The sequence below is a fragment of the Heteronotia binoei genome, chromosome 13 (genome assembly GCF_032191835.1).
Source record: "Heteronotia binoei isolate CCM8104 ecotype False Entrance Well chromosome 13, APGP_CSIRO_Hbin_v1, whole genome shotgun sequence".
NCBI lineage: Eukaryota > Metazoa > Chordata > Lepidosauria > Squamata > Gekkonidae > Heteronotia > Heteronotia binoei.
In genome coordinates, this window is record NC_083235.1 from 22,658,826 (window position 1) to 22,682,849 (window position 24,024).

The following is a 24,024-nucleotide window of genomic DNA, read 5'->3' on the forward strand; positions in this document are numbered from 1 at the left end:
AAGCATAAAACACAAAACAATAACCTCTCAGGTTAGGTAACTGAATCATGTACCAAATACAGCACAAAGAGCACCTTAAAAATTATCACACAAACACACACACATATATATAAAAGCTTACTAAAGCCATCTATGAGAGCCAGGGCTTTTTTTGTAGCAGGAACTCCTTTGCATATTAGGCCACACACCTCCCCCCCGATGTAGCCAATCCTCCAAGAGCTGACAGGGTTCGTAATCCAGAGCCTAACTGTAAGCTCCAGGAGGATTGGCTATATCAGGGGGGCATGGCCTAATATGCAAAGGTGTTCCTGCTACAAAAAAAGCCAACGAGAACTATGATTTGAAAGCAACAAGTACTCAGAGGTGAATTTTCCAGGCCTGAGAAAGTTAGAGATGTAACCAAGAGTGAAAAGAATGATTAGAAGGGAGAAGGTTATGTTCTGACATGTACTGTAACATCAGGGTCCATGTTGAAATAAATTTGAGATGTTCCTTTTCAGTAAGGGTATGGTTTACAGAGGCTGGTGTCTTGTGTACAATGAATTGTTCCCATATTTTATTATGCCGACCACGGCAGACTTGACGACTTCTGCGCATGTTGCAGACACTGTTCATTCATGTACTTTCAAGCTTTCACGCATATGCAAATTGGAGAGCTGTGTTTTTAAATCTTGGGACTTAGCAGAAGGCATCAGACCCTTTTACTCAAAGCTCACACTGTGCAGAGAGAGAGACACATAAGCTTTTTGAATCTGTGGAGCTAGGAACATGAAGGGGTAATGCTTGCAGTGTTGTAGTGGAAAGTGCTGTCACTTATGGTTTACAGAGGTTGCTATCTTGTGCATAATGAACTGCTCCCATATTTTATCACGCCAACCAGGTTTTTAAAAGACACAGTCAACGCAACCCTCCAGGGGTCAGATGACTCAATCTTGACTCAAGATGAAGAGTCGTCTGGTCAAGGTTTGCCAGTTTTTATAGCAGGGGTGGCCAACGGTAACTCTCCAGATGTTTTTTGCCTACAACTCCCATCAGCCCCAGCTAGCATGGCCAATGGCTGGGGCTGATGGGAGTTGTAGGCAAAAAAGATCTGGAGACTACCGTTGGCCACCCTTGTTTTATAGGACTAAGCCTCAAAGGTATTCACCACCTCAGCATCTCTCAGTCCTGCAGCAAAGGGTGAAACCTATCGAGTCCTCCTCACCAGAGCTACATCCTTCTAAACCTACTGACTTCAACGGACACAGAACTGGGTGACCTAGTGAACGGAGACTGACACTCAGACCTGAGTTCAAGTCCCCCTCCCAACACAAACCTTGACGGATGACCTTGCGATAATCATTACACAGGATAAAACTGCAGGGGAAGAAGTTATGTTCACCACTTTGCGCTCAGCAGCGTCTTGTATTAAATAAGTACAGCCTGGAACTTCTGTCTTTTTAATTACAAAAATTGTTTTAAAAACAGGCTACTTCTAGATTAGGGGTAGCCAAACTGCAGCTCGGGAGCCATGCGGCTCTTTCACAAGTGATGTGTGGCTCCTGAAGCATTTGTCTCTTTAAATCATTTCTCCAAGCCATGCCAGCCAGTAGCTTGGAGAATGCATATAAAGTTCCTTTCTTTCCACCTCATCCTCCCTCCCCCATCTATCTTCCTTTCTTCCTTCCTTGTGTTGTGGCTCTCAAACATCTGACATTTATGCTATGTGGCTCTTACATTAAGCAAGTTTGGCCACCGCTGTCCTAGATACTCCCGGACTGATCTCTGTACTCTAGGAGTCACCAGAAACTCTATGGTAAAACTCAACTGCAATGGCCTCCTTTATTCTGCTCCTGGTCACAATGCCAGGAACTGCCCATCCAGTCCTAGCCTTGCCTGCCTCTTCACAGGGTCCCAAGTCTTCATTCACAAGAGGGACTCAGGTTGGACCTACACCAAGACACCAGCAATATGTGTTCTAACAAATACTGTCAGACAGCATGAACACAGAAGGGTTCATTAGAAACTTTAGCCCTGGTGTGGCCAAACCTGCTTAACATAAGAGACACATAGAATAAACATCAGATGTTCAGGAGCCGCAAAACATGAACGTCAGATGTTTGAGGGAAGGAAGGAAGATAGATGGGGGGAGGGAGGAGGGAGGGAGAGGCAGAAAGAAAGCAACTTTAACTTCAAACGCATTCTCCAAGCTGCCAACTGGCTTGGCTTGGAGAAGTGACTTAAAAAGACAAATGCCTTCTCCAAGCTGGCTGACAAGGTAGCAGGGGCTTCAAGACCCACACCATATGTGTGAAAGAGCCACATGTGGCTCCCGAGGCTCAGTTTGGCCACCCCTGTTTTAACCCTTTCCACACCCACTGATCCTACACTGGAAGCGCCCTTTCTTCTCACCATTGGTCCTCACCGCCAATGTTCTTCCAGTCATAAAGGGGGAGGCAGAAAGTGCATCAAGAAGCCTACGCCTCAGAAATTTTTAAACTAAGCGGGATGTTCAAGGGGGAGAAAAAACAGGCTTGGGGAAGGAATAAAAATATATCCAGGACTTAAAGTTCTTATCAAGGTGAATCTTATTTTATTGCTTTTTAAAATTTGATTTGATTTTTAGTTCACCCTCCCCTGCAATGCAAGGCTCAGGACACGTGAAAACAACATGATAAAACATGGTAATACAACAACAATAAATTAATCTAATAATAGTAGTTATTAAAATCTAACTACAATTCAATTATAATCCCATTTATAAAAGGTAAAGGCAGTCCCTTGTGCAAGCACAGAGTCGTTACCAACCCATGGGGTGACGTCACATCAGGACATTTTCTTGGCAGACTTTTTGTTACGGGGTGGTTTGCCGTTGCCTTCTTGAGTCATCTACACTTTACCCCCAAGCAAGCTGGGTACTTGTTTAACCAACCTCAGAAGGATGGAAGGCTGAGTCGACCTTGAGTTGGCTACCTAAACCCAGCTTTAGACTAAAAAGGTAGTCCCCTGTGCAAGCACCAGTCGTTTTCAACTCTGGGGTGATGTTGCTTTCACAACGTTTTCATGGCAGACTTTTTACAGGGCGGTTTGCCATTCCCTTCCCCAGTCATCTACAGTTTCCCCCCAGCAAGCTGGGGACTCATTTTACCTACCTCGGAAGGATGGGAGGCTGAGTCAACCTCAAGCCAGCTACCTGAAAACCCAGCTTCTACCGGGTATCGAACTCAGGTCGTGAGCAGAGCTTAAGACTGCAGTACTGCAGCTTTAACACTCTGCGCCACTAAAAATCAGTACTCCTGAGTCAGTGCCGCATATGCATACTCTAGATGGTAACTAGTAATGCAGAGAGTGGGGAGATGAGCAAACACTGTATAAGATTGAAAACACACTGAGGGAGGCCAACACTGTTAGATCACCATCAACTCAACAATAAGCCTAGCAAAACATCTCCATTTTGCAGGCCCCGCAAAACTGCATTAAGTCTTGCAGGGCCTGGATCTCTCCTGGGAGAGCGTTCCACCAGGCCAACACCGGAGCCAAGAAGACACTGGCTTTTGCTGAGGCTAAGTGGACTTCCTTCAAGCTGGGAATCACCAGCAGATGTTGGTCCACAGAGCATAATACTCTTTGAGGGACATAGCAGGAAAGACGGCCCTGATGGTATACTGGTCCCAGACTGCACAGAGCTTTAAAGGTTCAAACCCAGGGCTTTCTTTGGAGCAGGAATTCCTTTGCATATTAGGCCTCACATCCCTGATATTATAGCCAATCCTCTAAGAGCTTATAGGGCTCTTAGTACAGGGCCTACTATAAGTTCCAAGAGGACGGGCTACATTATGGGTGGGTGGTCTAATATGCAAAAGAGTTCCTGCTACAAAAAAAAGCCCTGTAAAACCTTGAACTTGATCTGGTATTTCGCTGGGAGCCATTCCAGCTGATGGAGCACTGTCTGTATCTGAGCACTACACTGCCACACCACAAACTGCAACAACTGTAAATGAATCAAAATATAACACTGTATTGTGCTGTTTTATGAGACACAGCAGTCCCTCACGGAGCTGTCCCAAGGACAAAACAGAGGTGGACAGGACACCAAGTGCCACCCCATAACCCCTGGGAGAAAGACTGGAATGCAAAGTGAAGGCAGTCAGAACAGAGTGGCGGACTGGGTCTAAAAATATTAGTTGCCAGGAGACACAGGAGGCCCCACCCACAACTACAAGGCTATCATTTAATTTTTATAAGAAATAAATAAAAATTGTCAAAAATATGTAAGTGGGAAAAAAGTACATATATACACACACACACACTGTATATATACTGTGTGTGTGTGTATATATATATATATATATACACACACACACACACACACACACAGTATATAATTAGCACCGAGCCCCGTGGCACAGAGTTGTAAAGCTGCAGTACTGCAGTCGGAGCCCTCTGCTCACGACCTGAGTTTAATCCCAAAGGAAGTTGGTTCAGGTAGCCGGTTCCACGTTGACTCAGCCTTCCATCCTTCCGAGGTCGGTAAAATGAGTCCCCAGCTTGCTGTGGGGAAAGTGTAGATGACTGGGGAAGGCAATGGCAAACCACCCCATAAAAAGTCTGCCGTGAAAACGTGAAAGCAACGTCACCCCAGAGTTGGAAACGACTGGTGCTTGCACAGGGGACTACTTTTACCTTTACAGTGTACATATATGGTACATATTGTTGGCTGGATACAGTAGAGACTAAATGTAAATACAGATTGCATTTTCTCCAGGGGAGCTGATCTCTGCCAACTGGAGATCATTTGGAAAAGCGGGAGATCCCCAGGCCCCACCTGGAGGCTGGCAACCCTAAATACAACATACATTGTAGTGGCATCACAGTAACAATATTGCAATGTCTCTTATATTTTCAAGCTACTAAAATGTCATTAACGGTTTTAACATATTGCCTAAGGTTTAAGGGGGGGGGCACTTCATCAGGGGCCCACTTGCCATCGGGCAAGCTGGCACCGTGGCCAGTCTGCCACTGCAAGACCTGTCTCCTTCCCAGAAGATCACCCTGACTCCCCCATGTTGGCGTTTCAAGAGATGACACTGGGTTGGGAACCTGGCATTTCCAATGGAACACGGCAAAGAGGGCAATGCTCCAATTCTAGGCCTTCCCTTCCTCTATTCGCATCTCCCCCATCAAATGAGGGATCACGCCAGCTGTACAGCACCTAGCACTTCTGGGCAACAAAATGCAACACAGGAGTGATGGCAATAACACCAACACTGAGGCCAAGAGGAGAGGGCATGCGTTTGCTCACCCCCACAGCCACAGCCCATCAGCCAAGGTAGCCCCCTTCCATCCACCTGAGATGCAAGAGGACAGCTACAGCTATGCCAAATTGTATATCTAACCTGCATGGAAGACCCTGTAATCTTCATGGAAGACCCTGAACATCCAGATAAAAAAACGGGAGTCCTCCCAGGGCTCAGGTATAGGTTTCTGCAAACCCCAAATGTGCAGTGTTTGTAAGGAAAGGAAAGGTCCCCTGTGCAAGCACCAGTCATTTCCGACTCTGGGGTGATGTTGCTTTCACAACGTTTTCATGGCAGACTTTTTATGGGGTGGTTTGCCATTGCCTTCCCCAGTCATCTACACTTTCCCCCCAGCAAGCTGGGGACTCATTTTACCCACCTCGGAAGGATGGAAGACTGAGTCAACCTCGAGCCGGCTACCTGGAAACCCAGCTTCCACCGGGGATCAAACTCAGGTCGTGAGCAGAGCTCAGGACTGCAGTACGGCAGCTTTAACACTCTGCGCAACGGGACTCTTACAAGTGTTTGTAAAGGTGAAATAAAAACACCCCAAAAAAGGGGGGGGGGGTTAACGGCAAGATCTCAGGTGCCATTTGGGGGTTGCCAAAGCAACCTAAAACCGCTTTGCCAAGGGCAAGCAGGGGAATCAGAGGGTAAGAAAATCTCTCACCCTCTCTTGTGTTCTCCGCTAACAATATTTGCTGTGGAAGCTCCACTCTTGAAGCAGCCAAACATTCACTGCAGCTTTGTTTCGTTGCTGTTTGTTGCCTCCTGGTTTCTACAATTCAGCGCTATTCATCTTCCTCCCCCTGCCCCCCCCCCCCACACCCCTGGGCTTTTTTAAAGCAGGAACGCAGTTCTGGCTGCCTCGGTGTCAGTGGGCATGGCCTAATATGCAAATGAGTTCCTGCTGAGCTTTTTCTACAAAAAAACCCTGTGCAAACCAGCAGTGACATCAGGGGCTGTGGCCTAATATGCAAATGAGTTCCTGATGGGCTTTTTCTATTTAAAAAAGTCCCCCCCTCCCCCAATGCCTAGGAGCCTTCTCACAACTTGGGCACTTTCACACCTGTTCAATAATGCTGTTTCAATCCATTTCAGCAACAGTTTGCAAGTGGATTTTGCCATTTCACCTAGTAAAATCAAATTGCAAAGTGCACTGAAAGTGGATGTGAAGTGCGTTATTTAGTGTACATAAAAGTCCATCTTCTTAACACCCATAGGGTGCTGGGAGCTGCACGGTCATCGTAGCCTGCCTCGAGATAGTGAGAAAGTCAGACTACAATAGCAGCCAAGAAAACTCAAAGGGAGGCGAACTCTGGGAACATAATACGCATCCTCCCAATCCTAAAATTAACTCAGGCCTTTTATTCCAAATCACCTGTCCCCTGCACGAAACTGAAACTCTCATCTTGTCCTTTAGAAAGTGGTCTTTATGTAATCTGCTTCCCCCCCCTTTCAGCTTAGTACTCTAAGCAGCTCACAACAGAATTAAAGCACCAAAAGTCAGCATTCAAACAGCACAACCTATTGTTAGAACAAGCAACTAAATGGGCACAGAGTTTCTAATGAGAAGCAGAGTGAAAGGGCAAGAGGTACACATTTCAGGCTAATCCGTGTCTCTGAGTTTGCACATTTCTCACATAGGGCCTCCTCCAAAACACTGTGCAATAGAGCCAAGGAAATTTTGTGCGCGCATGAAACTTCCTTATTCTACATCTGGCCTGCTCTCACTCCCAAGGTCACTATTATCCAGGGCTTTTTTTGTAGCAGGAACTCCATTGCATATTAGGCCACATACCCCTGATGTAGTTAATCCTTCTGGAGCTTACAGTAGGCCCTGTAGGAAGAGCCCTGTAAGCTCTTGGAGTAGGCTACATCAGGGTGTGGGATGGCCTAATACGCAAAGGAGTTCCTGCTACAAAAAAGGCCCTGCATCTACTCAGACTGGCAGCAGCTCTCCAGAATTATCTTTCTTTCACATCACCTCCACCCCAATGCTTTAAATGGGAGATGGCAGGGATCAAACCTGGGACCGTCTGCATTCCAAGCAGCTGCTCTACCATGTGAGCCTTCCAGTGCATGCTGAAAAAGACATGATGTTCCCTTCAGAGCCAGAGATCTGGTATTTTTGGAAGGGAGTGGGAAGAGAAGAGTTCTTCTTTAGAGTAACAGTTCAAGGGAGTTACAAAATAAACTCAGGAGAGACGGTGTCTCAGTGGTAGAGCATCTGCTTGGTAAGCAGAAGGTCCCAGGTTCAATCCCTGGCATCTCCAACTAAAAAAGATCCAGGCCAATAGGCGTGGTAAACCTCAGCTTGACACCCTGGAGAGCTGCTGTCAGTCTGAGTAGACAATACTGACTTTGATGGACCGAGGGTCTGATTCAGTATAAGGCAGTTTCATATGTTCAAACTCCCAACCCACCATTGACCTGCGTTCAGCATTTATCCAAGACTGACATCATAAAGGGAACCATTTGCCCATGCATGACTTCCAGCCTGTTTCAATGCATATACCACCTGTGCCAACTCGTACACGCGCCTCATTCGCCAGCCAGCAATTTGCGACCTGAGCAGATGCATCACTGGCATGGCAACAGTGCTCACAGATGGGCCAGCACACATGGTACGCATTTAGATGGAGCCGGGAGTTATGTGGATCCTTTCCATGCTTTACCCCAGGTTTGTATTTAGATTGGGCCTCAAAGATCAGGGGTATTTACTGCATGCACAAGGCAATCTCTCCCACCCACCCAGAAGGCACTATGACGAACTAACAGTTTGGAACTATGAAATGTGAATTTCCACTTCTGGACAACAAGCCACATTTAAGGAATCACAGTTTCTTCAGGGAGAAGGACACAGAAAGCTAAAGCCACAGCCAGATGCATTTCGATATGTTCGAGAACTATCCAACAACCCCCCACAATCACGGCAACCCCAAAATAACACGCGCACACCCTGCCACAAACCATGGCAACTTGAATTCTGCTGCTCTTGAGAGCGACTGCAAATTTTCCTTCCATTTCACTCACGGTTAGAAATGTCACTGGGACCTGACAACTCGTCAGCTGTCAATGGGAATCAAGCTGAAGGGCCAGGTTAAGAGAATGGAAAGGCGGTAAGCGTGGCGCCGCTTGAAAACCAGCTCCATTATGCACCCTTTCGGAACAGCCAAGCTGCCTTGATTGACGCACCGTACGCCGTGGCTGCTTTCCTGGAGCTTGAAGCTGCAAGATCGTATTGGAGTTTGCAGGTTGACCTGCAGGGAACCATTTCCCATTCCTGGGAAGCCAAACTCGCAATGCCAACCTTCCTTTTCAGGTCCGTAGCTAACCAGGGACCCACGGGGCCTGGCCCCTGACAGTTTTTGGAGGGCCCCACACCCCATCCCAGGGCCACCCTTCTCCCTCCCACTCCAGTGGAATTTAATTGCACAGGAGGGGCACTCAAGAGTAGTCGCTGCCTATCTCGCTGGGAAAGACAGAAGGCAAAAGAAGAAGGGGACGGCAAAAGATGAGATGGCTGGACAGTGTTACTGATGTAACAAACACGAATTTGAGCAGACTTCGGAGGATGGTAGAAGACAGGAGGGCCTGGCGTGACATTGTCCATGGGTTTGCAAAGAGTTGGATTCGACTGTGCAGTTGAACAACAAAATCCCACGCCATTTAAAGGGTGAGCCAATAAACTTATTGGCTGGCTCTAAATCACACCGGGGGAGGAAGAAGGGTGGCCCCCAGCCTCTCCAGCTTCCTGCTCTCACTCCCATGGCTCCGTACCCCATGGCCCTCCCATGGCCCCCTCCCCCCGTGGCCCCAAGCTATGGGGCTGCGTCTCAAAGATATCCAAGGCTCTCTTCAATTGCCATTCTCCGCCCACCTCTGCACAATTTCTGATTCCAGTAGAGGGCAATTTTATTCTTATGGTTTGCTGTGCATATTATCTGAGAAAACATTCTTCAGGACTGTCCCCCACCAAATTCTCCTAGCCTAGCTGAGAATCCACCATGCACAGGCTACATGCGCCAGAGCACACTCTCTTTTTTGCAAATTTTCTTAGCAGCAGTGAAGTTACACCGTCTGATTATGACCACAGAGATGTAAGTTCAAATCCCCACTCTGCCCTAAAACAGGGGTGGTCAACTGTAGCTCTCCAAAAAAAAAATCTGGAGAGCTACCGTTGGCCACCCCTGCCCTAAAAGGTTTCTGGGTGATCTTGGACCACTTTCTCTCCCTCAACCTAACCTGCTTTGCAGGGATATCACGAGGATAAAACGGGGGAACTACATATATGGAGCCCTCGGAGCTCCATAAAAGAAAGGTCTGCATACAAACATACCAGCTAGGCTCAAACATCCCAGGAGGGCTCTTTCCATCCCAACCTACCAGGGTAAGCCCTGCGCTAGGTGACTGCCTAGGGCACCAGCCTTCTGGGGGTGCCAAACTGGGCGCCCCCCCATGTGACTCGGTGATGTTATCAGTGCGGGTAACGCAGCAGAAGTTAGCTTTGCCTAGGGTGCCAGACAGTCTAGGGCTGGCCCCGCACCCTGCCCCCTAGTAGCTATCCCCACTTTCCTCTGTGGTACCCAGGATAGCATATACGGCTCCATCTTTCCTTATTCTACACATAATCACAGGCATTTCAGCAACAGATGTCTCAGGTGCCCAGATTTATCTTGCCCAGCTACAGCAGCGTTCCCTATAAGCCAGGGGTGTCGAACATGAAACCCAGGGGGCAAATCAGGCTCTCGGAGGGCTCCTATCAGGCCCCCGAGCAACTGCTGTCACCTGCTTCCTTTTTCCTCTCTTGCTTCCTTCTGCATCACAGCTTGCTTGGCAAGGCTTGCTCAATCTCACAGGAGCTACAGAGCAAAGACTCCTTTATCTCCATTGTCTGAGGTTCTTCCCTTCAGGAGGAAGGACAGCTTTCTCTGCCAGGCTCGCTCAATCGCAAAGCAGAGCTACTAAGCCAAGCCTCTCCTCCTTCTATTGGCTGAGACTCATCCCTCTCCTGGCCTCCTAGAGAAGGAAAGAGCAAGAGCTTCCTTTGCCCAATTCCTAAGATCTCACGGGAGAGATACACAGAAAGCACCTTTGAGACCAATTAGTGCTAATGTTTTAAGCATGTTTTATTTAAAGTTCTTTTTTTAAAAAACAAACAAACTTTAATTGTGTTTGTGTCCTTTCTAAAGCTTATATCTCTGCTACTTAATCTTAAATAGGTACACACATGGCCCGGCCCAACAACATATCATTTATGTCAGATCCAGCCCTCATAACAAATGAGTTCGACACCCCTGCTCTTAGCTGAGTTAGTGTGAGCTTGCTCACAGTTTTTTACCATCCAGCTCACATGTTTTTGTCTTAGATCAGGAAAAACGGCCCCCAGAGCAAACCAATTTACGCAGTAGCTAACAACTCATGAAGCAGAAGTTTTGCTCACAAGACCCCATAGCTTAGAGGGGGTATTGGTGCGGGGTAGTGGTCAAGAGACACAGGGCTGAACCATCATTTATGCCATGGAAGCTCACTGGGTGACCTGGAGCCAATCACTCTCTCTCAGCCTAACCTACCTCCCAGGATTGCTGTGAAGATAAAATGGAGGTGAGATGAACCCTTTAAGCTGCTTTGGGCTCCCACTGGGGAGAAAGGCAGCTACAAATGAATTAAATAAATAAATATTGCCACTTCCACACCTGGGTTCTTCTCCAGCCCACCTCCATCCTCACCTCCTTTTATTTTGGGCTGTTAGCCTAAGACAGGGGTGGCCAAACTGCAGCTCAGGAGCCACATGTGGCTCTTTCACAGATACTGTGCAGCTCTCGAACCCCCCACTGCCCTGTTGGCCAACTTGGAGAAGGTATTTCTCTCTTTACATCACTTCTCCAAGCCAAGCCAGCTGGCAGCTTGGGGAATGCATTTAAAGTTAAAGTTGCTTTCTTTCTACCTCTCCCTCCTCTATTTGCCTTCCTTGGGAGCCACATGCGGCTCTTTCACAGATACTGTATGGATCTCGAAACAGTCATTGCCCTGTCAGCCGACTTCAAGAAGGTATTTATCTTTTTAAATCACTTCTCCAAGCCAAGCCAGCTGGCGGCTTGGGGAATGCATTTAAAGTTAAAGTTGCTTTCTTTCTACCTCTTCTTCCCTACCCCCCCCCCCTATTTGCTTTCCTGCCTGCCTGTCTTCCTTCCTGTATTGTGGCCCTCAAACATCTGATGTTTGTGTCTTGCGGCTCTCAAACATCTGTTCTATGTGGCTCTTACGTTAAGCAAGGAGGGAAGGAAGACATGGTCTAAGTCATGATTAAAAAACAGGCTGAATACAGGCAAGGGACACATCCACGTTTCACGCCACAGGGACACCGGCTACAGGTTCACACCAAATTTCTCTGCAGTGAACCCGTAAAGAATAGAACAGTCGCCGTGTTTCTCTGAACAGGCACACGCTCATGCCGTAGAGCTCCAGCCACTCCAGGATTAACCTGGGTTAATGCAGGTTAGAAGATGCAGGGACCTCTGCTGTGCTTTATGCGTGTGCCACTGCAGAAGAAAGTGATGCAGCAATCGTAGCCTAGCTCTTAAGGAGGGATGAACCTGGGCTGTACCACTTAAGAGCCAACTCAGAAGTCAGCATAGGAGAACGAAAGAGAGTTACTCCCTTTCACTGCAAGGCTGCCTGCACCCCCCTCCCCCTACCGGCTGCTTTCCAGCTCCAAAACAACAGGTTTCTGTATCTTTTCCTTCATAGGGAGAGAAAAGTAGCTTAGGACTACAGCAGAAAAACAGCTCTAGGGAAAGGGTCCACCCCCCTCCCCCTGCAAGTTATAGCCTTTCAAAGTAGCAACAAGGAAAACCACCACAAGAAGGTTCTTCCGTGTATCCCCAACACCTCCTTTTGCTTGGCTCTCACGAGACCCCAGGAGCAGCTCACGTGCCTGAAAAAGCCTCCAGACTAGGGGTGGCCAAATGTGGCTCGGAAGTCACATGTGGCTCTTTCACACTTTTTGTGCGGCTCTCAAAATGCCCACTGCCTGGTTGGCCAGCATGGAGAAGGCATTTCTCTCTTTACATTACTTCTCCAAGCCGAGTCAGCCAGCAGCTTGGAGAAGAAGAAGAGGAAGATACTGGGTTTCTATCCCGCCCTCCACTCCAAATCTCAGAGTTTCAGAGCGGCTCACAATCTCCTTTATCTTCCTCCCCCACAACAGACACCCTGTGAGGTGGATGGGGCTGAGAGAGCTCTCACAGCAGCTGCCCTTTCAAGGACAACCTCTGCCAGAGCTGTGGCTGACCCAAGACCATTCCAGCAGCTGCAAGTGGAGGAGTGGGGAATCAAACACAGTTCTCCCAGATAAGAGTCTGCACACTTCACCACTACACCAAACTGGCTACACCAAACTGACTTTAATGCATTTAAAGTTAAAGTTGCTTTTTTCCCACCTCTGCCTCTTCCATCTATTTTCCTTCCTTCCCTCCCTCCTCCCTCCCATCTCTCAAACATCTGACATTTATTCTTTGTTTCTCACATCAAGCAAGTTCAGCCACCCCTCCTTCAGACAGATCCCCACACACAGAAACCTAGCTGGCCAGGGCCAAGGCTACACTCAAGGCCCTTTTCTCTGAGATGCCATATCCCACACAGAGAGATTGTTTCCCAAGTGGGAGGGGAATGTTTATGCATTTCCCTTACACTAGTCTGCAGCCCAAAATGGGACAGCTCAAACACAGGTTTAGGGGTAAAAATGAGATTTACCTACAAAGTGGGTAACGGAAAGCCTAAGAGCGCACTGCGCTAATGCATCCAGCAGGGAGCCATACAACGCCTTAGTCACATTCACACAATATTTCCGGTGTGCAAAAAAAAGAGGCCTTTTGGACAAGGTCTCTGCCTCAATTCCACAGTTCTAAAGCACAAATGAAAGAGGGAAAGTGGCATCGCATAGCCCAATCTTGTCAGATCTTGGGAGGTAAACAGAGCCACTACTTGGAGGGGAGACCACCAAGGAAGACTCTGCAGAGGAAAGCAAGGGCAAACCACCTCTGTTTCTCACTTGCCTTGAAAGCCCCTTGCTGGGGTCACCATAAGTTGGCTGCCACTTGACGGCACTTTACACTCGCAAGGCAATAAGTGGGGAGGGAATGGAGTGAGGTATAGAGCCTGATTTTGACAGCGCTCAAAAGCTAAGCAGGGTCAGTACTTAGAAGGGAGACCACCAAGGAAAGCTCTGCAGAGGAAACCAAGGGCAAAACCACCTTTCCTTCTCACTTGCCTTGAAAGCCCCTTGCTGGGGGTCACCATAAATCAACTGTAGCTTGACAGCATCTTACGCACAAATAAAGTGTTAACTGAAGAATAACCTCTCCCTCAATGGGTGCTAAAACAGCCATCTCGACTATTTGTGTGCTATCGCAAGGGATGGAGACGGATTACAGATTTATCCTCAAATAAAACCAGATGCCAAATCAGGAGAAAGCTGATCCAGCCACCATCCCTCTTGCTTCCCAGTTGAGCCAGGATTAGAACCCAGGGCTCTCTGATCAAAACACAGCAAAGCCAAGCCATGGCCTTGCACTGCCTGGGAAGCCTGCTAAACCACTTGCCTCTCACAACGCCTTCCAACTGGACACACTGTCAGTGCCACCAAAAGAGCTTCTCCCCCCTCCCTTTTAAACACCTCTTGCTTAATGAAGCCAAGGCCTGCTGAGTTGCTGACAGATGAACACACTTGGCCTTGTTAAGTCCTTTGCAGGTGTCAGAAACTCCATTGTTACGTGTTAATCTGTACCGTGTTTGTTAAAAAACCCAGCTGTCTCGACATAACACCTCCAAATCCAGGGGATGTCTTTCCAGACCTATCCCTGCAGCATTTGTTTGCAAATTATCCCTGCCGAGCTTCAAATGGATTCTTTGAGAGCTGGAACTCAGAGGGAGGGGGGAAAAATGAGATAGCACAGCCATGTATCTGATCTGCAAACACCACAGTTAAGTACACACTGGTGTCTTATCTACCCAAAGAAGACAGAATGGGGCACGTAGTTCTGCTCTCCTCTGCTTTATCCATGCAACAACTCTGTGAGCTGGGTGATGGATGGAAAAAGAGTGAGTCGACCATGTCTGGAATGCACATGGGAAGCTGCCTTGTGCCGAGACAGAACCTTTGTTAGTATTGTCTACTCTGGCCGGCAGCAGTTCTCCAGGGTCTCAGTGAGAGGCCCTTCCCATCACCTCCAATCTGGTCCTTTTAACTGGAGATGTTGGGGATCAAACCTGGGGACCTTTTGCAAGCAGCACAAGTGCTCCTCTACTGAAACGCAGCTCCTTCCCTCAATAACGGAAGCCTGAAGCTGCCATTCACTTATCTAGGTCAGTCTTGTCTGCTTTGACTGGCAATATCTTTCCGTAGGTTCAGGCAATGGTCTTTCATATCTTCTACTGCCTTTTAACTGGAAATACCAGGGACTGAACCCGGGTTCCCCTGATTGTTCTACCACTGAACCACAACTTCTTTCCCAAAGATCACCCAGCAAGCTTCATGGCTGTGTGGGGATTTGAATCCAAGTCTCTTAGACCAGATCTATGCTATTGCTTGGACAGGAAAATCCAGGGGATGCATGATGACAACTAGAGCTTTTTTTGTAGCAGGAACCCCTTTGCATATTAGGCCACACACACCCTGATGTAGACAATCCTCAAAGAGCTTACAGGGCTCTTCTTACAGGGTCTACTGTAAGCTCCAGGAGGATTGGCTACATCAGGGGTGGGTAGCCTAATATGCAAAGGAGTTCCTGCTACAAAAAAGCCCCGATGACAACAATAAAACAACCCACAACGTGCCAACTCCACCTTGTCCCACAATCACTACATCGGGTCTTTTGTATCCAGCATCCTGTAGGCAGAATGATGGGGATTCTTGAGAGATAAGGGTCACTACGACTCAACGGGTGAGAGATTAAAGGAAGACCCTTGGGATGCATTTAACGCTTGTAATTTTGAAATTCCAACAAGATTTCTACAAGAGACACATTATGCACACAAAAAATGTAACACAGGGATTGGCTGCTATGGATTGTTCCTTTGCCCCTTGTGGGGGCAGAGACCTCTTTCCAAACACTATCTTCTGGCAAAGGTTGAATTCCAAAGGAGCCAAAGACATATGATGGATACTGTGCAGGGGCCGTAGCCAAAAACTGCAGCTTGGTTTTCAACCCACTACAACCCACGCCCCACTAATACAAACATCAATATGTCAGACTGTAGGCGTATAGAGATGCTTTATGGCCACAGGTCTCTTAAGTGACAGGTGTACTGATTTTTTTTTGGGGGGGGGGTGTTTGCTGTCAAGTCACAGCTGGCTTCTGGCAATCCTGAAGGTGTTTAAGGTAATAGAAGAACAGAGGTGGTTTGTCGTTCCCTGCCTCTGCGTCATGACCGCCGTATGCCTTGGTGGTCTCCCTTCCAAATACCATCCAGAACAGATCCTGCTTAACTCCAAGAATTACACAAAATCGGGCTGCCCTGGGCTATCCAGGTCAGGGTATTGGACGCCTGCAAAAGAATTCTGCTGTTCTCTGGGCTTTACAACGCAAACAATAATGCTTTAGAGCAGGAGTAGCCAAACTGTGGGCTGTTTCACACACGTTGTGTGGCTCTCAAAGCCCCCACCACTACGTTGGCTGGCTTAAAGAGGGTATTTGTCTCTTTAAATCACTTCTCAAGTCAAGTCAGTCAGTGGCTTGGAGAATGCATTTGAAGTTTAAGTTGCTTTCTTTCCACCTCTCCCTCCCTCCTCCTCATCTATTTTCCTTCCTTCCTTCCTTTTTTCCAACATCTGATGTTCATGTCTTGCAGCTCTCAAACATCTGACATTTGTTCTATGTGGCTTTTACATTAAGCAAGTTTGGCCTCCCCCCTGCTTTAGAGCATTCCAGAGCTTCAAATACATTATTTTGCGCATGCCGTTCTTACACAGCAGCCTGTAAAGGGTAGGTTAATATCATGGCCATCATCTTTCCAATGAAGAGGCCAGAGAGAAATAACCCCTCTAAGGCCACCTAGCAGGTTTATAGCCAAAACAAAAGTTAACCTGGCTGGGGCAACTTCCCTCTTTGCAGTTCACTCTCATAACTACAATACCAGGACTCCCCCTGCCCCCCCCAAGAGTCTAGAAATACATGATGCACCATATATCCACAATACTACAAGCAATTCTATGTTACTCCACTCTAAGCCAACCAAAATCAATAGAGTGGTGTAATTCTAGTCAGAGCTCCACTGTAAATCAAGTGAGCAGCAAGTTTCTAGACACACAGCAAAGACCACAATCTTTCAGTGGTGCGTCGTTCTGTAGGTAAGGGACCTGATTTCATACCGACCACCACTGGAACATCAACAAAGCACGGCTGGGAAGGCGGAGGGGTGTCACACCAGATCGGCTCAAGACAGGTTACTGGAACGCTATTAATTGCTGCAGTGAAAAATCCAGCCTCCCAGCAGCAAAGCACGTCAACCGCAAAGACAACAACAGGTCTCATAAACTTGCTGGGGTGATGGGAAGCTTGCTCAGACCCTCGGTGCGGGGGGGGGGGTTAGGGAATGGGGGGGGCAGATTCTGAGTCCAGCTAACCAGAGAATACACACAACCATATCACAGTTGATGAGGGGGGGGGCAGAATGCAATGCTACCAAACATAGCCTGTCACCGCTATCCGGGGCGCACGTATGTCACCCAAACCCCATTGCTCTGGAATCCAGCTACAAATCACACACACACACACACCTGCAAGGACTGATTTGACAGCCAGAAACTGACAGATGTGGGATTGCAGAAGGAACACCAGGGAGGGAAGAGAAGGGGTGAAAGCAGTAGGCAAGCCAAGGAAGACAGAAACGACACCCCCTCCTCTGGAGGCGGGAGGGGGCAGATGAGGTACTCACAGCGCCCGGAGCTTGACCCACATCTTCTTGCTGGGGGCGGACTTCAGCTCCAGGGGGGACGGGCAGCCCTCGGGGGGACTCCAGGAGATCCAGCTGCGGAGAGTCCATAGCTGGTTCTTGGGAAGGGGGGGGGGGGAGAAAAAGAGATTGTAGATAGGAATCACCTGCTCTCCCACCCCACGGGGCTCCTTCTATATCCCTACAAGGGGAGGGGACCCCCCTCTGTTCCCTTGAGCCCCCCCCCCCCCGCCGCTCACAGGGACCCTCCTTCCCTCCCTCCGAGTCCTCTTGCCCCACCTCCCTCTCCTTCCCTCCCCCACCGTGCCTCCTGGCAGCCCCCCCCCCCCCAGCCCCTGTTTCCCCGGCAGGCGCGTTACCCCCGCGTTTTCCGGGTCTCTAGCCTTGCCCGGGGGGGACTCGCCGGCGTCTGTGTCAAAGCAGGGGGGGGGACCCGGGATGGGGAGGGGAGAGAAGGAGGCTGGAGAGAGGCGGGCTCGGGCTCCTTCTTCTCCCCCCGCCGCCGCTTGCAGCCGATCTCTCTTCCCCCCTCCCCAGCCTTTGGCGCGGCCTCCCCAAAGAGGGGGCGGCCAGGCAGGCTCTCCCTTCTCCGCTCGCCTGGCCCGGCTTCCCCCCGCTGGCTCCGGCAGCCCCCACGCGTGGCACGGCAGGTGGAGGAAGGCGCGGAAGCCTTCTCCTCCCCCCGCGGCGGAGGGCGCGTCGGATCTGCCTCCCTCCAAGCCCGGCCGCCCTTGGCAGGGGCCCGCCAGCGAGGCTGAGCTAAAGATGGCCCCCGCGCTGGGGCCACCCCGGCTTCCTTTCCGGGGGCTTCCCGGATCTTCGGCCTTCTTGCCAAGGCGCCTCGCAACGTGGGCGAGAGAGGCGGCGGCGGCGGCGGGAAAGGAGACGGAGGAAGGGGGTCGCCCTTACCCGGATCCACTCGCGCTTTCTGCCTCGCCAGAGCCCTGGGGTGAGGCGGCGGCTGCAGGGGCTGCGTCCCAGCGCGGAGCGAGCCTGCCTGGCCGGGCGCTGTCGTGGCCGCCGTGGCTTCTTCGGAGCGCATCCGGAGCGTCCGGCGGGCGCGCAACTTTCGCCCAGGGACCAGCGCGCCGCGGCGGCCGCTCGCTGGCTGGCTGGCTGGCTGGCGATTGGGAACTGCGACGACGCCGTGCTGTGCGCGGCGGCTGCGGCGAGAGTCTGGGCCGAAGGGGGGGCGGGAGGCTGGGAGGAAGAGCGGGGGCGAGCGCCGCTTAGGAGACAAGGCACCGCTGGGGCGAGCCAAGCAGCGGCTCCTGGAGAGACACCCCCCCTTCCGCCGCCATTCGTCCCTACCTACCCAGGAAGGGTGTGTTCAGAGCGCCCTCTGTGCATGGGCAGAGTCTCAGAAAGGCAAGAGAGGCGGTTAAGAGACAGGCAGCGCTGGGGCGAGCCAAATAGCGGCTCCAGGTCCAGGAGCCGCTGGTTTCTAGCTACCCAGAAAGGGTGTGATCACTGTGCCCTCTGTGCATGGGCAGAGGTCTCGAAAAGGCAAGAGAGACGGTTAGAGGCAGGCGCCACTGGGGAGAGCCAAGCAGAGGATCCTGGAGAGACCCCCCCCCCCAGCCATTTGTCCCTACCTACCCAGGAAGGGTGTGTTCACAGCGCCTCTGTGCATGGGCAGAGGTCTCGAAAAGGCAAGAGTGACGGTTAGAGACAGGCACTGCTGGGGCGAGCCAAGCGGCAGCTCCTGGAGAGCCCCTGCCACTGCCCGTCCCTACCTACCCAGGAACAGTGTGATCACAGTGCCCTCTGAGCATGGGCAGAGGTCTCGAAAAGGCAAGAGAGACAGTTAGTGGCAGGCACTGCTAGGGCGGGCCAAGCAATGGCTCCTGGAGATGCCTCCCCGCGCTGGCATTCACCCTAGGTACCCAGAAAGATGTGATCACAGCGTCCTCCCCCAGCAAGGCGTTGTTTTGTAGAAAAATAGGTGGTGGAGCTCATCCGGGGATAGTTATGCAACTGCACCTACTATTTCAATGGACAAGGAGGTGGAACTCTCAAAAGGAGGAGGAGGACTCTCAGAAAGGTTCAGGAGCTGCTCTCCTGTGAGCTTCCATGGAATCTGAGGCCTGCCTCTGAGTATGGTCAGAGGTCTAGAAAAGGCAAGAGACGGTGACCAGGGGGAGGGAGGCAGGCCCTTGGCAGAACTAGATTTGAGTAGCAGCTAGAGACCCACAAGATTGAGTGGGCTGGAATAAGCTTCAGTTTATCTTGTGAGTCTCTTAAGCAATAGTGCCTTAGAGAACAATCCAATTTTGCAGGGGGTGGGGAGAGGGTACAAGCTTGAAAGGTTTATACAAATCTTGTGGGTCTCTAACATGCTACTGGACTGGAATGTAGCTGTTCTTCCTACAAGGCTACCCTCGGAAACAAGCTGCAGGCGTCCCGTTGAACATATGAAGCTGTCTTTATACTGAATCAGACCTGTCAGTCCATCAAAGTCAGTATTGTCTACTCAGACTGGCAGGCTCTCCAGGGTCTCAAGCTGAGGCTTTTCACACCTACTTGCCTGGGCCCTTTTTAGTTGGAGATGCCGGGGATTGAACCTGGGACCTTCTGCTTACCAAGCAAATGCTCTACCACTGAACCACTGTCCCATTGGAACACAAGTAACCATGCCTAGCTAGATCCTATACATATGAAGGCCTTTGCATGGACAGGGAAGTTCCTAGCGTGGTTATAAGGAATAGGGGAAAGCTCCGTGTTCCAAAACATTTTAAACATCCTTTGGTGACAGAACTGTTACAGCCAGACAGGCGAGCCTTTTTAGTCTGTTGCGGCAAAAAATAAATAGTAGCCTTGTGGCACCTAAAGACTGACAAAATTGTACTGAACAAATGAAACTGCCTTATACCCTTGGTCCATGAAGATCTGTATTGTCCTCTCAGACTGGCTGTGGCTCTCCAAGATCTTCATATCATCTACAGCCAGATCCTTTTAACTGGAGATGCCAGGGATTGAACCTGGGACCTTCCATTTTCATGAGCTGGCACTTACAGCCCTGTGAATCTTCAAGACAGCTGATGAATTTTTAGGACAACCTGAACCCATTACAGATGAGTGCTCTCTGCATTTTTTTTTCTTGGCTTTGAAATTTACATCTTATCTTGTATTTCAGAGCCTCTTGAACCTGTGAGTGGGCAGGTTGTTTCTCAAAACCCTGCATTAAAATGACTATTTAATGAAGAGCCATAGGGAAGGTACTGCCCAATCTTGCCAGATCTCAAAAGCGAAACAGAGTTGGTACTTGGAAAGGAGACCACTAAGGAAGGCTCTGCACAGGTAGGCTAATGGAAAAGCACTTCTGCTCACACTTGCCTTGAAAACCCCCAGGTTGGACGGTGCTTTACACACACCAAGCAATAAGTCGGAAGGGAAGGCAGAGTGCTATAGGCCAATCTCATCAGTTCTCGGAAACTAAGCAGGGTCTGTACTTGGGTGGCAAAACTGCAGTACTGCAGTCTGAGCCCTCTGCTCACGACCTGAGTTCAATCCCAGTGGAAGCTGGTTCAGGTAGCCAGCTCTAGGTTGACTCAGCCTTTCATCCTTTGGTAAAATGAGTCCCCAGCTTGCTGGGGGGGAAAGTGTAGATGACTGGGGAAGGCAATGGCAAACCACCCGGTAAAAAGTCTGCTATGAAAACGTGAAAGCAACATCACCCCAGAGTTGAAAACGACTGGTGCTTGCACAGGGGACTTTGCTGTTCAGTCACACAGTCGAGTCCGACTCTTTGCGACCCCATGGACCAAGTCACGCCAGGCCCTCCTGGCTTCCACCATCCTCCAAAGTCTGCTCAAATTCATGTTTGTTACATCAGTAACACTGTCCAGCCATCTCATCTTTTGCCATCCCCTTCTTCTTTTGCCTTCTGTCTTTCCCAGCATCAGGGTCTTCTCCAGGGAGTGCTCCCTTCTCATTTGGTGGCCAAAGTATTTGAGCTTCAGCATCTGACCTTCCAGGGAACAGTCTGGGTTGATTTCCCTTAGGACTGACTGATTGGATCTTCTTGCAGTCCAAGGGACTCTCAAGAGTCTTCTCCAGCACCACATCTCAAAAGCATCTATTATTCTGCGCTCGGCCTTCCTTATGGTCCAGCTCTCACAGCCATACATTACTACTGGTTTCTCAGGAGACATGTGAGGTGATCTGCAGTGAAAATGTTGTGAAAGCAACGTCGCCCCGGAGTCGAAAATGACTGGTGCTTGCACAGGGGACCACCTTTACCTTTTTAGGAGGCCACCAAGGAAGGTTCTGCAGAAGAAGGCAAATGTTAAACCACTTCTGACTAACCACTTGCCTTGAAAGCCCATTGCTGGGGTCAGGGCCAGCCCTAAACTGCCTAGCACCCTAGTCAAGGCTACCTTCTGGCACACACACCCCCCGCACTGAGGATGTCACCAAATCACATGGAGGGCACCCAATTTGGTGTCCCCAGAAGGCAGGCACCCTAGGCAGTCGCCTAGTTTGCCTAGTGGCAGGGCCAAGCCTGGCCAGTGTTACCAGAAGTCGGCTGCAGCCTGATAGCAATTTGCATATCTATAAAATGAGAGTCCATTCACAAAGTGCATCTGAAGAAAGGGGATTTAGTCCATGAACATTTGTGATGGAATACTGTGCTGGTTCCAGGGTGTGAATGGGCTCCTGGCAGAGAGTGCTCCAGTGTTCCCTCTAAGCTGAGTTAGTGTGAGCTAGCTCACAGTTTTTTAGCCTCCAACTGACACATTTTTGTCTTTGCTCAGGAAAAATGGCTCCAGAGCAAACTAATTTCTGCAGTAGCTCACAACTTTAATGCCATAAAAGCATACGAAAGCTTATATTCTGAATAAAACTTAGTTGGTCTTAAAGGTGAACTTGTCTACTGCTTTGTTATATAACTTTAATGCCAGTAGCTCATGAAGTAGAATTTTTGCTCACAAGATTTCACAGCTTAGAGGGAACATTGCTTAGCTTGGGAGCCATATATGGCTTTTTCACACATATTGTGTGGCTCTGAAAGCCCCCACTGCCCCCTCAGCCAGCTTGGAGAAGGCATTTCTCTCTTTAAATAACTTATCCAAGCAAGCCAGCAGCTTGAAGAATGCTTTTAAAGTAAAAGTTGCTTTCTTTCCATCTCTCCCTTCTTCCTCCCTCCCCATCTATTTTCCTTCCTTCCTTCCTTGCAACTCTCAAACATCTGACATTCATGTCTTGTGGCTCTCAAACACCTGATGTTTATTCTGAGTGACTCTTACGTTAAGCAAGTTTGGCCACCCCGTGATAGACTGTTGCCATGAGCTTCTTTTACAAAGCTTAGTTTTCAAGTAGCTGGGCTGTGCCATGAGGAGAGATTCATGTTCAGGAGTGGAAGTCCACCCTGTCCTACAGGATTGTTGGCCTCCCATGGCTGGACCACAAAGATAATACTAACCTGACAGACCAGTGGCCAGACTCTGAATAAAGCAGCTTCATGTGTTGAGCATGGTTGCCAGGTAGTTCTTTTGCAAAGCAAGTATTCTGCTTTGCCTCCTGTGGCAGCCATTTTGGTTTGGCTCCACATTTGGCAGCCATTTTGAGGTGGTAACACCCTTTCTCAACATTCCAAAAGTGCCCACAGGTTCAAAAAGGCTTGAGGACCTCTGAACTAGAATTTACCCTTGTAAAATACCTGTGACTCCCCAAGAAGTCTAGAGTTGCCAGCTTCCAGGTGGGTAGTCAAAACAATGGGCTGCAGTGTGGAGAATCCAAATCAAAAATACCCAGCTCCAATAAGAGTTGTGGTAGCCAGTCACACACAACAAAACACACTAATTCCAAAAAATACATTCCAAATGCATGAATATACAAATTCCAGAAATGAATTCCATATATATGAACAAATATATGGACAACGGTGGGTTGATCCAAAGTGCACCATTTCAAATCTTAATCAGGTCCAAAGATGAATGGATGAATATACAGCAGGGGTGGCCAAACTTGCTTAATGTAAAAGCCACATAGAATAAACGCCAGATGTTTGAGAGCCACAAGACATGAACATCAGATGTTTGAGAGCTGGAAGGCAGGCAGGCAAACAGATGGGGGAGGGAAAGAGGTGGAAAGAAAGCGACTTTAACTTTAAATGCATTCTCCAAGCCGCTAGCTGGCTTGCCTTGGATAAGTGACTTAGAGAGAAATGCCTTTTCCAAGGTGGCCAACAGGGTTCAAGAGTCACACAATATGGGTCAAAGAGCCACATGTGGCTCTTGAGCCACAGTTTGGCCACCCCTGATATATAGACTTGGTATCACTTTTGAAGCGGGACCTTTAACCTGGACTCCAGAGAGCTAGTTACAATCTTAACGACTGTTATCACTTTTAGAGTGGGGCCCTGTGTAATTAGTGCAGACTTCTGCTACCGGTGAATGTTTGCAGTGATTCCCATACAACAAACACAAGTTCTTATATATAAGATCGCATGCTCTTTGGAGTCTGCTTTGGCCCAACTCCAAAAGTGATAAGAATCATTAAGATCGCCAGCTCTCTGGAGTCCAGGCTAAAGGTCTTATTGTTGTGTTGTTGTGCCACGAGTAGTGTATTTTTTTATTTGGAGCCTTCCGGGTGGAGCCTGGGGATCTCCCGTGTGCTTACAACTGATCTCCCGCGGACAGAGATCGGCTCCCCTGGAGAAAATGGCTGCTTGGAAGGGTGGACTCTCTGGCATTGCACCCTGCTGAGGCCCCTCCCCTCCCCAAACTCCACCCTCTCTTGGCTTCATCCCCAAAGTCTCCAGGTATTTTCCAATGCAGACCTGGCA

General features: G+C 49.3%; 1 protein-coding gene across 1 annotated transcript in view; it reads right to left on the bottom strand.

The window, feature by feature from the left end:
- Positions 1–17,321, bottom strand: part of PDE1B (phosphodiesterase 1B) — a 230,576-nt gene extending 213,255 nt beyond the window's left edge. The window contains 1 exon segment of the mRNA XM_060252161.1: positions 17,217–17,321. Coding sequence (XP_060108144.1) covers positions 17,217–17,239 — 23 coding nt within the window. The 5' untranslated portion in view covers positions 17,240–17,321.
- Positions 17,322–24,024: the final 6,703 nt, after the last annotated feature.